Genomic DNA, 17,316 nt, shown 5'->3' on the forward strand with positions numbered 1-17,316 from the left:
TTCAGGTGATCCCGCATGAAGTTTCCATGTTGCAAGGGTGATGGAAAAGTACTGTGGCATGCCTGCACACTGAAAAAAAAACTGCTCAGGAAACCTTTAACTTTGCCTAAGATGCACTTGAAAATGCCGCAGATACTTTTTCTTGCCTGCATGGTTTATCTAACATGTACTGTGGACCCTTCTTTTCCATTAGAAATATCTTGGTCATAGAATCATAGAATTGTCTAGGTTGGAAGGGACCTTTCAGGTCGTTCAGTCCAACCATCAAGTTGACTCTGACAAAAACCATCACTAAACCATATCTCTAAGCACCACGTCTACCTGTCTTTTAAATACCTCCAGGGATGGTGCCTCAACCACTTCCCTGGGCAGCCTGGTCATGCATCTGACTTTTGGAAAGTATTGAAATGTTGTCGTCTGCAGAAAAAGGGAGATATAAATTAAATTGCATTAGACTAGAGCGACAAAGCAAAGGAAGAAACTAAAGCTAACCTTGCAGTAGTTTTCCCCACTCATGTAACAGAAGTTACCAAGGTAAAACAAGCAAAGTGAAAAACTGGTACATCATATCACAAAAGATGTGGGAGAGATTGAATAAATTTCAGTGTTATTTCAAGTTTTATTTATTTCATGTGTTGCATTTTTCTAAGAACATATTTAAAAGACCCTGTCTACAAAACACACATCTGTTTCTTCTTCTCTGCTGTTGAATATAATAGTAAAACAATTGCACAAAATCCTCACCAAAAGAAAACAAAAAAGCCCCATACCAACAGTACTTCTCCTTCCCATCCCAAAAGAAAACCCTCTACCTGCTGCTTTACTTCAAGCCTCTGAGATGTTTTTGGCTGAGTATAGTGTAGAAAGTAAACACAGATATTACTGCAGCTTCTGCAGTCACTAATGTCTTCTTTTGCTGAGATCCCAAAGACTAGGATAATTACATTCTGCAAGAGGCAAAACAATTTATGAAAAAAAAATGACACATTCTCCTATTAAAAATTAAATAGGACTTTCATAATCAGCTGCTTCAAATATGCGTGAATAATGACAGCTAGAAACCACTCTCTGCAGATTGCTCATGAAGTGGGTGTGAAGCTGAAGTCAGGGTAAGAAAAAAAATCACAATGATAAAAGAGAGCTTTCTCGGAGCTTTTACAAGGTCATTTGGCCAAGGCCAGATAAAAGTGAATATTTCTCCAGTACCCTGTAACGAGAAGGAGAAAACAGAATGAAAAATTATCTTTTGCAGCAAAAACAAAAAATCATAGTCAACTTCTCTAGGATTAAGTCTACTGGAAAATAAAGTCTGCCTGTTCTGCCGACAGGTTTTAGCTTTTAATTATGTAAAGCCTTCATGAAGGGATTTCTATCTTTTTGTGAATTTAATTCACAAAATGTCCTAATTATCTACAGACATATTAATAACTCTTTGAACAGTATATTAATGTAGCAAGCTGAAACGTGTTTTCCAAACAACAGTAAAACAAGGCTTAAAAAAGTACACCCATCCATAACTCTTGTACAGTTCATATGCAAACATATTCTTGGTATCGTAGATATTGTGAAAAACAACAAAGAATCCAATGTGTTGAACTCCTTCAGCTGCCCACAGTTTACAAAACCTAATAGCATTGTGGGCTGCAAAAGATGGTAATTTCTTCTCCTGTGGGGATCTGCCTTTATCTACTCGTTGTCATTTCTTTAGCGAATTTGAGTTAATTTTTAATAACAATTTTACTCCTCACAAAACTGAAATGTCGACTCATGGGAGGCCAACAATATTATTTAGATACCATCTTCAGGATACAACCCTGCTGCAAAAATACTAAAATAACTGTTGGAGCAGAAAATGAGGAAGAAAGTCACAGAAGAATATCTGCATTTGTGGGAGAATGGTTTAATGCAAGGGGTTTTTTTAAAGTTCGATTTTTTTAAATTCCTCTTTATAAGATCCTAGCTCTCAAAAAAAAAGTTATGTCAAAGCCATCTCCTCAGGCAAGGATAATGTGTGTCCGTACCTGAGCTTGCTTCAAAAGTCTCCTAGCCTAGAAGTAAAGGCTCTGCACAAACCTTTATATCGTAACTGGGAATTACGGTAGGGAATCGCCTTCAGAAAAGAACATAGGTGCAGTGAGCCTTGTGAAAAAGTAATGTGAAAACAGAGGGCCTGATTTCTCCGATTCAATAGTGGTGTTTTACCAACAGCCTCCACTGGTATGAATAGTCTCCCTTTTTACTCATGGGAAACAGCAGGAAGAGCGCAGCCCATGACAAAGTCATCCTCTTTCACTTAAGACCACTGAAAATTTGCAGAGTTGCCTCCTGAATAGGTATGTGCATTGCCTGGCCCCAAACTCAGAGTTGGAAAGCATTTATTTTAAGATTTATTTTAAGATCCCCTCTCTTATCTAATTGAGAATTAAACCACATGAGCTGTCATAATGAAATGTCAAATATGAAGTTAAATTAATACCAGCATCGGTACTAAAAAGAACGAACAAATTCATTATTCTTACCTTTCTCTTCCTTTATTCCAAGTAGTTTGATTCCTGGATAAAAGAAAAAAGATGCATTAGTACAGTACCATGTACAATGTACAGTACAATCCCTTATTTATGCAAGGAATTATGGTTGCCCAGTTGTGTGGAACTTTCTTGATTACTTGGTGCACTTGTCTGTCTTTTGAAACTCCACTTAAAACAACAAGTAAATGCTTCCGCGTGATTCCAGTTCTAGCAATAAATATTTCTTCGATTTGAACTCAATATGAATAGCAGGGTCTATTGACTCAGGAGATAAACATATCTTGTTTTTGCCGGAAAAAATCAATCTAGAAGTGTTCCAAATATCTTCAGATGCCTCAATCCTTTCTTGATCTCACACGATTTGAAAGAGAGAAAAGTTTCTTCCGCTCCTCCCCAGATTCCTGCTACTCTCTTTTAGGATGAGATTTTCAAAGGAAAGAATGATTGAGCTCAAAGTCGAACCAGGCAGAACACATCTGCATATGCTGTTTGACTGCCTTGTCAGAGGTAAGTCATTAAACTCCGGTACAGCATGCCTACACCTACTCATCTGAGGTTCCTATATTGATGCTGATACTTCTGCTGAGTAGTTTATTTATTATCTGGAAAGACAAGCACGCTGCTCTCGATAAAAAAAAAACCCAAAAAACAAAACACAATACACAAAGCAACCAGTTTTAGGAAAAAATGTAATCATCTTTCCAACTCAGATTGTACATAGACTAATGAGGTTAAAGTTAAGTTAGAAAACCACATTCTTCATTAAAACAAATGTAACCATTGTGGATTGCACTCTGGAATCTTCTTATATAAATACTCTATTCTCAATATTCCCATGTTAAAAGGTGTTTCTTTGTGCTGGGAAATCAGCATTTTCAGTGCAACTTTATCCATCTCAAAGTTCATGAAAAGACAGATTGTGTATGGAAAACTGAGACATGCATGCTGGCCTTCTAACTTCAGGGACCTTTGAGCTATGGTTCTCTTTTGCTGTGCAACAGTAAACTTCATGACACGCTCCCTCTCAAATCGGTGGCAAATAGCATAAATCAAGTGCTGGTTGAGACTCCAAAGAAACATTCCCATGCATCATGCTACAAGAGCTAAACCAAGTGCTAACCCACAAACCATGTTTATTTAAAATAGTTTTATCCATAAATCTTGTTTCCTCAAAACAGATTTATCCAGCATCCACTGAGTTCCTCTTCTGTATATGGGAAAGGAAAAGAATGTGGTTTCCTGTCACACTGCACCTTTGTATTCAGGGAATAGTTGCTTCCCACAACTAATATCTAGAATTATGCATCCACTGAAAGAGCAGAGTCAGCATCTGAGCGAGCATTTCTCATTCTTACGCATGACACTGGGTGTAACGAAGACATGAAATGGGAAGGTGTAATATGTCACGTCCCTTCTCCATTCTACTATAGCTCAGAGAGTTTCAACAAGACAACTAGTATTTCATTAAAGAAGAGCAGACGGATAAATTTCATCTATTCACCATGTGACCTCTCCCCATTAACAGAAATAGACAAAAGGATCCTTGACAGTGCTCCATTTCCATGCAAAAAATAAACAAGGGCTTTGTTTCAGGCTTGCCACGCATGAGCACTTGGCCTCTGCAAATCCCTCCGTACTTGAACAGGGACAAATCTCATCAGAGGGTGAATATAAAAATGTGCAACTGTTTTAAAGTTATTCTTTTGTAAAAATAGAAGTGTTTTAATATTTAAATAAAACTGATCATTTGTGCCATTACAGTGAACAGATACTGTCTCAGTCATAGGTCCCATCTGAGTAATTAAATCTTATTGATTAAACTTTGATGTCAAAATGACAACTGTTATTTTTTTTACCCTCATATATTTAGCCTTATGTTAGAGACAATGGCAGCCCAAAGGACATCAAAACTTTCTTGACAGCATGCATCAAGACTCGATGCTCTCTCAAGGGTGCAGTAGCTCCCAGAGAGAAGTGGAAATTCATTAATTTGTCTTCCCATTAAAAAAAGGAAAACACACAACCACCCAGAGAGCACCCTGGTATTTATAACCAAAGAGGGAGAAAAGATTACTTCCATGAAGACACTTCTTGAAACAACAGCTTATAAATATTCCTAATAAAACACAAGATGTCTGGAGGGCAGATGAATTAATGAAAGCTGTTTTCCTATCGATTCGGGGACAATTGTGCAATGCAACTGCTCTCCTCCCCCCTGCCCAGACACACACAATAAATTTGCCTTCCCGGCCTCCTTTCCGTCTCCCCTGGGATATCCACATGCCCTTTTGCCTCTCCTAGACCCCAGGAAAGCAGGGCGGAGCTGGAGCTGCTCTGGAGCTGTGTCCATGCTGATCGGATGGAGGGATGCAGACGGTCAGTGCATGGAGTGCCCAGGTCCTTCCCACCACCCCTCAGAGGCAAGGACTGGTTTGGGGTCTCTCCTCCGCCCAGCCACTGCTTTTCACAAAACGCATAGAAATTTAATTATCTTTGAGACTTATACTCCCTTCCAAATTTGGCCATGATTGGCCAGCAGGCTGAAAGCCTTATTACACATAGGCAGACAGCGTGATCATACAGACTTAATTTCCTTAGGAAACCAGGCTAATAGAAATATTAATGAAAAATACAGCAGGTAGATCGATAACACAATGCGATGTTCAGTTTCTGTAAGGGTGAAGCTGTTGTGACTGTAAAGAGTTTAAACAGGAAGAAAAGAAGTGGTGAAGAGAACAGATATTTCCTCTTCAGTGCCACTGCACAGAAGGAGCGGGCTCAAAAATTATCAGCAGGTCTTAACTTTGGGAACCTTTTTCATTTCTTTTAATCTTAGTATATAGTCTCACCCGCTTCGCTTAGCTCCCTTGTAATGTAAAACACCACACCGCAGACTACATAACTTGTAAACCCCATCTTTTTTTGCTGAAAATCCCAAGGGAAGGGAGAAGAATCTTGGTATAATCAAAGACACTGAGGTTGCAGCCTCCAGCCTATCTTTTGAGAGATATTTTTCTTTCTTGCTCCTGTTACCAATACTCATTTTTAATTCCTTTCCATGGTGACATATTCTTTCACAGTTTATTCTTTCCCTGCTTTGTTTAGTCTTCTAATCTCATATCATAGCACAAAGGAAAAATGGATAATCTAGCATTACCCAACAGAAGGCAGGCTCCTTGGGAGCCATTAAGTAAACATCAGAGTAGGAAATTTATCACTTCCACACATGGGGTTTTATTGCATTTGTGTTGATGCATTCTTTGAACATATATATTTTTTAAAAAGCATAGATTGGCTGCATATGTCACAGAGCCGTCTGTTGTTAAAATTGTGCCTGGGATGAGTGCACTTGTTTGGTGGCCCCAATACCTGCCCTGTGGAAGAGGACATATGGCATCTGGCTTAAGGCAAAACCCCACTCCCTCTGCAGACAATGGCAGCGTTTTCAGCGGTGACAGCAGGCGCTCTGGTGGAGATGCTTGAGTTTAGATACTGGGGATCCTGTTTGTGTCACAGGCTTTCTTTCGAGTTTATCAGGAAACAGTTTACAAACTGGGGTAAAGGACACAAAGTGAAATCAAAAGAATAATTTCTGCCCTTTCTAGCTTTGTTAATCTGGTCCCATCCAGCAGACATTACCTTTCACCCCTTACTAGGTATGAGTTGGCTCTGTCCTACCTTAAGTCTCTAATTCTGCTACCTGCAGACATGTCACCCTTCAGGAGATACCTGCCACACAGAGCGCTCTCTTACTCAGACTCTTTTACTATCCTGGACATCTATAGTTTGGCTTGCAACAGCTCCTGGACTTCCTGGCACACAGGCCCTACCAGTAAAGCCCCTAATGACCAGGTTCTCCAAGCAGCTGCCTGCACACCTTACAGGAAGTTGAGCTGGCAGGTCCTGCCTCCTCTCAGCAAGACCAAGAGAACTGCTATGCACAAAAGTGGCCTCAGTCCAAGGTTGCTGAGCTCCCCTCCATGACCCAGGGCTTGCCCAAAGCTTGTAGTGATTAAGACATTCTTTTTTTCCAGTTCCAGTACCTGGAAAACTCCAGCAGCAAAAATAACTGCTTCTTTATCATGCCTTGACTTAGGTAGGTGCTTGAACCCAAGTCTTCCTCGCATTCACCTGCCAAGATACACACCTGCACCAGACAGGCCAACTAATCCAATTCAAGCTTTTCTGGTTATCAAATAAACATCTTTCTCTACATTGGCACATTCACTAAATTCTCTTAGACTCTCATCCTTTTGCTGCTCAGTCTTTGTAAATCTCCCTTTTTTGCACTATGGTCCTCTCAGCAATGGCATTTCAACCTAATGGAAATTTTCATGATGGGAATACTACAGATTTATTTTTTTTTTTAACACTGAAGAGTGCAATTCTAAATAACAGTCACATTAATGACTCACTAGGACAACTGAAAAGATTTAATGGATGTTTAATAGGCTACAGTCAAGATATCTTTTCTTTAAAGATACAAATACTATGTATTTTGAATTGGATGCCGTTGGCTCTTCTTTGCCATAATTTTATATGGGTAAAAAATAAACAGCTGTACCCTTTCATGGGATTTTTTTTTCCCTCCACTTTCAATATCATATTAAAATATTTGCAGCATTTCCAAACACCTTTCATTTAAAGACTTTCCAAAAAATCCCTTACGATTTCACTACCCTTGTTCTGAACTTAAGGAAGTGCCTTGGATGCGGTTCCTTGCAGGAAGTACCTTGCATGCAAAGCAACTGAGCTCTGCTGCAAGAGCAGCTGTTCCTCCCTCCTCCCATTTGAACAGCTTATATATTTAAGACAGGATTTCTTCTTAAAAGCTATTGTAGGCAGCCAGCCAGGACTGTAAGTTCTGTCAGGCAGGCTAAACGCACACAGATACAAAATAGTATCTGGGGAAAAAGTCAACTTTTAAACAAGCTCATTGCTATCACGTTCTGTACCCAAAAAGCTTACCCAGGCGCCGTTACTGAGGTAATCCAGGCTCCCAGAATATCCAGGTTGGCAGATGCTATTAGGTTGTGTTTTGTTCTGGAGTCGGTCCAGGAAAGCATTATTTACCCTTAAAATACAACAAAAAACGAATAATGATTGAAGGTAGCGGAGGCATTCACAAACTTTTGAATTTTAACATTCTGTGAGTGGCTTTCCCCAGTCTCAGTTCAATACCCATCTTCTGATGTTTTTCAAGCCTGAGCTGAGTAACCGTGGACTGGCATGAGATAGGGTGGATTTCATTTTCAATTCACTAGATTCATCCTTATCCTGTGATCAGTCCATTGTGATTAAAAGGAGTACCTCAGCTGCTGTGAGAAATGCACCAAAATTCTCCATAGAAAGATGACCTGCACACCACCACCCACTTTATCGGGGAGACGAGCTATTTCAACAATTCATCTTAGGTAGTCTTTCAGCTTTCGGTACAAAAGGAGAGTTTCTAGAAGCACTGATTTCCCAATGCCAATGAAAAAACCCAAACACTTAAGCTTGTTACTAATAGAGACAATTTGTATAGCTGGCAACTTTCTCTACCATCCAGCTCTCTAGCAATTTCTTGTACTGCTTTATCACTCTGGAAAGAATGCATAAATACACTTTTCCTCAATACGTTCTACATATTTTCAAACCTTCTGAAAACTGTTTCTTTTTTTCCCCTATTAATGCCAAGGACTGACACACATGCTTAGACATGAATGTTGTTTTAATGTCTTAAAATGCTATTGGTAAGAATGATGTAAAACACAAGATACTGGATTATTTCTGTCAAGGGACATGAGATGGACTGAACTGAAACTCCTTCATTAACTTCTATGGATAATTATCTCGATAACTTTGCTAGAGAAAAAAAAAAGAAATGAAAGCAGTATGGAGAGTGGTTGCCTACAGAAGTAATTTTTTTATGTATTTCCCTAATGATAGAAAAAAAGAAACAAATGGTATTTTTGAGCCTGAGCGTTGTTTCCTTTTACCAGCAGAAAAAGCTGAGAATAAAGCTGTGCTTCAAGATAATGGAAAGTCAGTTAAGTGACAGAAGTGCAAGATTAGAGCCGCTGAACACAGAGAGAGCACAGCAGTGGGGCACAGCCTGGGGCATGCAGCAACGCAGCTGCAGAAGGCCTTGCTGCACTGCAGCTTCTATCTGTAGAGAGATCAAATCCCGTGTTGACTGCGTCCAGCTCTGGAGCCCTCAACATAAGAAAGACACGGACCTGTTGGAACAGGTCCAGAGGAGAGCCATGAAGATGATCAGAGGGCTGGAGCACCTCTCCTGTGAAGACTGGCTGGGAGAGTTGGGGTTGTTCAGCCCAGGAGACCTTATAGTGGCCTTCCAGTACCTGAAGGGGGCCTACAGGAAAGATGGAGAGGGACTCTTTATCAGGGAGTGGAGCGATAGGATGAGGGGTAATTGTTTTAAACTGAAAGAAGGGAGATTTACATTAGATATCAGGAAGAAATTCTTTACTGTGAGGGTGGTGAGGCACTGAACAGGTTGCCCAGGGAAGTTGTGGCTGCCCCATCCCTGGAGGTGTTCAAGGCCAGGCTGGATGGGGCTTTGAGCAGCCTGGTCTAGTGGGAGGTGTCCCTGCCCATGGCAGGGGGTTGGAACTAGATGATCTTTAAGGTCCCTTCCAATACCAACCATTGTATGATTCTATGATTTAGCTCTGCCTTTTAACCTCAGCGGTAGTCAAAATGTAGCATAGACGAAGTACTCGATTCTAAAATAAAGTGAAAATAAATAAATAAATAGATAGTTAGATAAATAAATAAAATGTCTCCCAGCTGAAACTACTGTACTAGTAGTTACCCATGAAACTACGAATAGTTTCTACCCTATGCTGTGTCCTACACCAATAGGATGAATAAAGTGTAAAAGGCACTCTGGGTCACACTGCACTGCAGTGAACAGCTGTAACGATGGACCTTAGTGGCTCATTTGAAGGCAAGGTTAAACCAGAGGTGAGGTCAGGGATCCTCATTGTAATTGTCTTCTAAAGCATGAGTGCCTGCAATTTTGAGAGCCTTTCCAGATAGGAATGCAATTAAAGTGTATTCTGCATTTTTGCATCATACCTCCTCTGTTCGTTTTGATGTGCTCTCGTCCTGGCTTCCTCTTCCTGCTTTTGTTTAAATTCCATTAATTCAGCCTGGGAATGATAAAAGTAAAAAAGAACTAAGCAAAATAACAAACTTACTTTTAATTAGCATACATATGTTGGAAACCCAATTAATTCCACGTGGTGTTAACTTCAGCTAGAGTCACGTGTCATTCCCAGAACTTCTCTCAACAGCAATTTATTTATGCGACAGCACTATGTTAAAAACTGAGCTCATTGTTCTCTTCAGCATTGCACCAGTGCACCAGATGAGGGGTTTTTTTTGTGCCTTAAAAACTGGGAAGTTACTGGATTCAGGCATTTACAGTCCTACATTTAAAGGGGTATGTATGCCAGACACCAATCTGCTTCCTCTTGCCCCAACCCACAGGTTGGAATTTCCCTGGAGGTCCAAGGGGAAAGACAGCTGAAGACATCTAGCAGGAGCAGACACAGCTGTCATGCCCGTAGGGTACGAAGGAGTCATGCCCTTCACCTCCTGCCTCCATGGAGGGTGAGGAGAAGACGAGAACCAGGGGTATGATGTGTGGTGTGTCACCTCCAGCTCCCTGGGGCTACCCCACGGGTGAGGGAAAGGTAAATGGTACTTCTTGGTGTGGTGAAAGCATGTGCAAGCTCCCATCCTTACATTATGTAATATTAAGGTATGTAAACAGTGTCAAAGGGAATTCTTTTCAGAGGAGAGTTTGCTCATGCAATTTTAGCCAAGACTGCAAAGGAAACACAGCCTGTATGACTCTTGCTCTGCATGTGTGCTTGTTCGTCTGGCTCTTGCTCCCTGCAATGCGCCCAAGAATTGAAGATGCAAATGTTTCTGCAAAGAAAATTTGGCTTGCAGGGCGAGGGGGAAGGGATAGGAACTGACCCATCTTTTATATTTTCCATAGCAACTGAGCAGCTGTAGGAATCAGAGCTAAAATAAAATGATGCGGTTAGATAAAAGCTTCAATAACTGAATGGTATCACAAAAGTGTTTTTTTTTTTAAAATCAATTTAAGGGGAACATTAAATAAAAACTACGCAATAAATGTATGAAGAAAATCAATAACTGCGAATGTGTTGTGTATCAATATTTGTCTAGACCTAAAAGAAGAAACAGGATTAAGAAATAAAAAAGCCAACCTTAATTTTCACTGTTTTAAATAACTATTCAACCTGAAAATTAAAACCCAGTATCTGACTTTCCAATATGCTGAGTCCTCTCTTGGAGTCATGTTCTGAAATATAGTGTATATATATGATGCAGTGTTCAAAGAGTACTGAAAATTTCTACATCAAGCAACACATACTAGAACTGTTCCAAAAAACAAACAAAAAAAGGAACTGACAATACCTATACCTTTTATAGCTACACTGTGCTAGGAGGTACACACAAGGCAGAATTCACAATTACTTTAATAAATATCAGTTTGAAGTAGAAACAAGCCAACATATATCTGAGGGACAATTATTGGAGCCTTTAAAATATATATTATTTACAGTAGGTTTGTAAGTAGTGCATTACTCTGCGCAATAGGTAGCAGCAACTGTGAAGGCCAGGAGCAGCTGGAACCGTGTACCAAAAGCAAGCAGCCTTAGAAGCAGCCAGCACCTCCTTAGCAATCTGTGGAAACTGGTAGAACTAGTCTAAAGCTCTACTCGAGTCCCTTAAATAAAATTCATAAAGTAAGGGCATGCTAATTCGCATCTGTAATTATTTTCTCTACCGAGGAATAAATGTGAAGAATACAAAAGCTACAGCCCTTACACCCATCAGGACTAGCTTTCAAAGATTTTTCTGCTGTATAGTTCCTGGGAATAAGCAGTTTAGAGCCTCCTTTTCCCCACCTTTTTATTTCCAGCATCCTGGTTGGCAGAATACTATGAAATGAGGACGCTTACCCCCAAGCATTTAAAGATATCCGCGAGGGGGGCTGAGTCACTTGTACAGCTCTACCAGAAACTCACTGCATGGAATTTATTGCACTAAGATTCTGCTTCTGGGGAAGTAGTTTAACATTAATTTGGATGGTAGTAACAGCAAAGGCATAGCAAGAGGCTCAGTATTTGCTAATATGTTTCCGAATGATTTGCAGTCAATGCTGCCCTCCCCAGACTTGCACAGTCAGACCTGGAGCCAAGACAGACAATGGAGCACCATGCTGTCGCCTCGTGTAGATGAACTTTACGTGGCTATGGATCCCAAATCCATGCCAGAGGGCCTACAGTGGGACTTCAGATGCATTTCAGAAGACAGAGTTCAAATTTGCAGTTAGGGCACACCTGCTTTTTAGACAATTCGAAACACTTCATTTAGGCAGTCTGCAAGGGAGCAGAAGCACGCAGGCTTAACAGCAAGTCTGAGTGTTTCCACATCCCCATTTTGGGAGGCAGGGCACATGGGCATCAATCCTCTAGAAAGAGACTATTCAGAAACTGAGATCACCATGAATATCTCGGTAAGATTACTTCTGCCTGACAGAGAAGAAATCGGTTTCCTTAGCCTATGAAATAGGGTACCATGATCAAAAAATGCTCTGCACAGCTTTTCAAATGGAGAGGTGAGCAGGAGCTAGTCATCCAGATGCAAATAGCCTGGAACCCAGACGATAATTGTCCTGTCCCTGTCCAAATTTTACAGCTTGGCTCATCTCTCTCACAATATTTGAAAACAGTGACTAAATACTTTTGCTGAAGAGAAACTCTGTGCGTAGGCTACAAGTAATCAATGTATTTAATTGGTTTCACAGCATGCAAAAAAAGATACAATATGCAAACTGTTAATGTATAATTACCTTCCTCCGTTGTTCTTGCTTCATTTCCTCTAATCTTCTGTTTTCTTCCTCTCGAAGAGCTTGCTTATAAGTATGGGTCCTAGACTATTGTTCAGCAGAGAATATAAATATATTGATGTGGGGGAAGGGGGAACCAAAATCCCAAATCTTATTCCTAAATCTTTATACAGGTAATAAGCAAAACAGAAACGGTCAAATGATCCCAGTTACTCAAAAAACAGATCAGTCTCAAGACTAGAATTTAAACAAGAAGTAGTCTACAGCTTCTCAGTCATTCGATTTTGCTGAATGTCCACCTGTGCATCAGAACCAGGGAGCCACAGCACGTGCTATTCCACGACCCAGTGGCAAGCATAAAGATACCCCGAGCTTTTTGTGAGAAAACTCAATCAGGATATATGACAGTGAGATGGGGTATTCTGTGAAGAAAGAAAAGTACCAAAAATATTACCAAGAGAATGGAGCAGAAGGGAGTGTGGTAACAGAGGGGAACCCAGCATTATGGGGAGCAGGGAAGTGATGGTGCCTCTGTACTCGGCACCGGTGAGGCCTCGCCTCGAGTCCTGTGTTCAGTTCTGGGCCCCTCTGTACAAGAGGGACATTGAAGTGCTGGAGCGTGTCCAGAGGAGAGCTACCAGGCTGGTGAGGGGTCTGGAGACCAGGTCATATGAGGAGAGGCTGAGGGAGCTGGGCATGTTTAGCTTGGAGAAGAGGAGGCTGAGGGGAGACCTCATTGCCCTCTACAACTACCTGAAAGGAGGTTGGAGAGAGGTGGGTGTTGGCCTCTTCTCCCAGGTGAATAATGACAGGACCAGAGGAAATGGTCTGAAGTTGCGGCAGGGGAGGTTTAGGTTAGATATTAGGAAGAATTACTTTACTGAAAGAGTGGTCCGGCGCTGGAACAGCCTGCCCAGGGAGGTGGTTGGGTCACCATCCCTAGAGGTGTTTAAGAAACATCTAGATTTGGCACTTCAGGGCATGCTCTAGTGGCAGAGATTGTAGGGGTTTTTTTTGTGTGTGTGTATGGTTGGACTCTATGATCTCAAAGGTCCTTTCCAACCACAAAGATTCTATGATTCTATGGTTCTATGATTATTTACACAGGAGTACTGGAAAGGCATTTGTGGACGCAGGGCAACAGAAGCTGAAAGACCAAGTCTGCTATATTATTTGTGGGGCAGTCAAAAGAACTGAAAATCTGAACTACACATCACAAATAAAGTATTCAGAGGGCAGCTGCGTAGGTTTTCATTAAAATAACTAGCCCCAATCTTTCACAAGTTGTAGTTCTCAGCAAAGAGCCAGGCTACCATTAGGATCTTACAGGATCCTTAGGATCTTATATACAGGAACTTAACTGTAAAGTCTTTGAGCAGATACATAGCATAGCACACTAAATAATGAGCCAGTATAATTTAAAACAAGAAGTGTTGCAGGTTTGACTTTAGTGAGGAATTTGTTGCAGGTCTACGCAATGTTCTCAAAACTTGATATATGCACACAGAATGACACCATTAAAACGACAGGTACATCATTTGCTAAAAAGACTGAACAGAGAAAGCAATTATTAATAGCTCAATTTTGAGTTGGGAGGAGTTGTTACATGTGTCCAGGGAGACTCATTCTGCGTCCAATATTATTCATTACTCTCCATAATGGCTTGGAGAATTGTGTGGAGTGTATGTTAATCAAGTTGGAAGACAGTAAAAATCTACACAGGATTGGTAACACTTTGAAAGACAGGATTAAAATTAATTATGAGCTTGATTAAATAAGCAGGCCAAAAAAAGTCACCAATGACAGAGTCACTCCAAAGAAGTCAAATTTGTTCACGCACATCAAGTAATATTTGACACTGGTATTTGAACAAGGTGTGCTAAATTAATATCACTATCAAAGAAATGATGTGAGGAAAAAAAATTGATCAATGTTACATTGTTCCAAACTTTTTTTAGAACATGAATTTTAAATTTAAAAAATCACATCTATATGTGCCCCCCTTTTAACATGCATGTCAGGCACTTCCTAAGCTTATCGCACTTCACTATTTCAAACACACTGTTCCTGAATCTTTTAATTACTCCACACAAAGCACAGGTCCAAGATAACATCAAAATTAGAGTTCAGGTTTTCCCACTGGTTTAGCATTTTGGTACTACGCCAAGTTTATTTAGATAAAAACTCATTGGTTATGTGCTTCAGACGCCTCACACAGAGCATGGAGGCTGTGCGTACGCCTATAGACCGTACCTCATCCAAGTTGCCTGGGAAGACATTTTGCTAACTGCACTGCTGCGTTATAAGCAAGTGCTGAATTGATTCACAAAGCTACAGAAATGCTGCCACGCAAAAGACATGTATAACATCAGATGATATTAATTAAAACCAGTACAAATAAATTACGTATTTTATCTGCTTGGACACTGGTGAAGCCAAAGATGGAACTATAGTGTGGAATTTGGCATAAGTTATTAAGAAAATACTCAAAAACTGGAACGAGAAAGGCACATGTAGGTAGGTGAAGTAGAAGGCAAAGGCTAAAAGTAGGACTTGTATGTCTGAAAGAATCATGGAATCACGGCATTTTCAGAGTTGGAAGGGACCTCTAGAGATCACCTAGTCCAACTCCCCTGCTAAAGCAGGATTGCCTAGAGCCCACTACTCAGGACTGCATCCAGGTGAGTCTTGAAAATCTCCAGAGAAGGGGACTCCACAACCTCCCTGGGCAGCCTGTTCCAGTGCTCTGCCACCCTCACCGTAAAGAAGTTTTTTCTCATATTTGATCGGAACTTCCTATGTTCCAGCTTGTGCCCGTTGCCCCTCGTCCTGTTACTGGGAACCACTGAAAAGAGTCTGGCTCCATCCTCCTTCAACCCACCCTTTAGATACTTGTATGCCATAATAAGGTCTCCCCTCAGCCTTCTCCAGGCTAAAGAGTCCCAGCTGTCTCAGCCTTTCCTCGTAAGGGGGATGCTCCAATCCCACAATCATCTTTGTTTCCCTGCGCTGGACTCTCTCCAGCAGTTCCCTGTCTCTCTTGAACTGGGGAGCCCAGAATTCGGCGTTCCTTCAGGCATCCACCCACTTCTGTATAGATATGAACACAGCACACTAAAATGCTGAAATCTAAGTCAGTCCTGGGGACATGAGCTCACTTGTCTTCGCAGTTCAATGTTCACACCATACGAAAGGCTGCAGAGCTGGGTCTTCCCTACCAAAGAACAACTTCCCCACTGCTTGGAGCACTGGATGCTTCAAGAGGGAGATAGAAGTGGTTTCAAGACATCTTTTTTACCTTCTCATAGTCCATCTTGTTTGTCCACCCAGGACTACAAAAGACAGTTTGAATGCCACTTTCCTGCAATTGACCTTCTGCTCAACAATGATGGTCAGAAGTTGGCTCCTTCAAGCTAGGTATCTGCCCAGATATGCTAAGATTTCTTTAGGGTTTTCAGGGACACTAAATGACCTGAGGAATCGAAGGGGTAAGGAACCTATTTGCAATATTACCTTCCCTTTTCATGCAATGCAAACCAGGAAGAGATACCAGAGGCAAGACAGAGCTGTCATCTATTCTGGTTGCAGCAATTCCTACAACGGGAGGGTCTTGCACATTTCCAAGGCTTCCGAGGAAATATGGAGGTAAATCTTCCACTCCCTTTACTCAACTGTTGGTGTTCAAGGTTGTATACAACACAGAGCTGCCCATATTGAATACTTTCAAGTTTCTGCTGACTAAGGACCATTGCTCATAATGACAATTTCTGTCCACTTGGCTGTCTGCTCTCTGTCTTCCCCCAATTACAAACCTCCCTAAAGGAGAAATAATTCTGTCTCAGGGTTAATATTGCTCACTGCAAGTTTTTACATCAGTAGGAAACTTGGTTTAGACAAGAAGAGACTAACCATATGTGAAAAAAGCCTTTTTGAAGGAATTAGAATAATGAAACTTAAGCAATACTTTATCTATTTCCTAATTACATTGATACTTATCAGGCCCATTCAAACTGGGAAAAAGTCCCCAAGCAGCCTATGAAATCCCTTTTAGGATGCAGTGAGAAATAAGCTTCTCTTCTGACTACATTTTCAATGCAGTAAAGCATCCGCTGACATGAACTAGTTGAAATTTCATAAAAGCTTGCCACCAACGGATGGATACAGAACACTTTTAAGATTCTGACCTGACCTTAGAATATAAATCTGGTTCTCATTTAGCAGTGAGAGATCTGTGAGTAATAAAGGCAGTGCCCTACTATGTAGGATACTCTGCCAGTGTGTAAGAGACAATGTAGGCAATCTCATTTACCCAGAAAGACTCCTTGGTACTCAATGAGTTATGTCTAGACAATTAAGGTCAATTAGAGTATTCTAATATTCCACTATTAACAGCACCTGGAAAGCTGACGGAAAATATAGCACATGCCATGGTTTTGCTTACCCACGCTGTAGATTCTGGACCACGATTAGCAATCTGACAGGAATCACTCCTTGGCAAACCCAAGTCCAATCTGTTCAATAATTCATTGGTTTTGCTATGAAGAAATCCAATCCAAATAGACTTGTTAGTGCTTCAATAAAAATAAATACAGCTTTTTATTCCACCCTTGGAATCTAGCCTAGACGTTTTGTCATGTGACTGCTGGAAAACATCACAGGTGGAACAAATGGTTATGTAGACAGGCAGAATTAAATGGGACAGGATAAAGAACCTATATTGTGGATAAGATATTTGCTGGGAGGAATTTTTAAGCAAACAATTATTGTCATTTGCATATTTGGGGTCTACGGTGGCTGTGCTTTCTTTCCTCATTGTAAAGCTCCTAAAACACAGACTTGCATACCATTGGACTTCATCAGGATGCAACTGCTTCACTGAATTGTTGC

At 40.8% G+C, this 17,316-nt stretch overlaps 1 protein-coding gene across 1 annotated transcript in view; it reads right to left on the bottom strand.

Moving 5' to 3' along the window:
* Positions 1–596: 596 nt before the first annotated feature.
* The window catches only part of EPSTI1 (epithelial stromal interaction 1), a 50,797-nt gene continuing 34,077 nt past the window's right edge, over positions 597–17,316 (bottom strand). Inside the window, exons 7-12 of the mRNA XM_074565033.1 lie at positions 16,871–16,964; positions 12,433–12,516; positions 9,615–9,688; positions 7,497–7,602; positions 2,520–2,552; positions 597–1,207 (exon numbers count right to left, since the gene is read on the bottom strand). Coding sequence (XP_074421134.1) covers positions 2,532–2,552; positions 7,497–7,602; positions 9,615–9,688; positions 12,433–12,516; positions 16,871–16,964 — 379 coding nt within the window. The 3' untranslated portion in view covers positions 597–1,207; positions 2,520–2,531. The remainder of the gene's footprint in view (positions 1,208–2,519; positions 2,553–7,496; positions 7,603–9,614; positions 9,689–12,432; positions 12,517–16,870; positions 16,965–17,316) is intronic.

Source organism: Larus michahellis, chromosome 1 (assembly GCF_964199755.1).
Source record: "Larus michahellis chromosome 1, bLarMic1.1, whole genome shotgun sequence".
NCBI lineage: Eukaryota > Metazoa > Chordata > Aves > Charadriiformes > Laridae > Larus > Larus michahellis.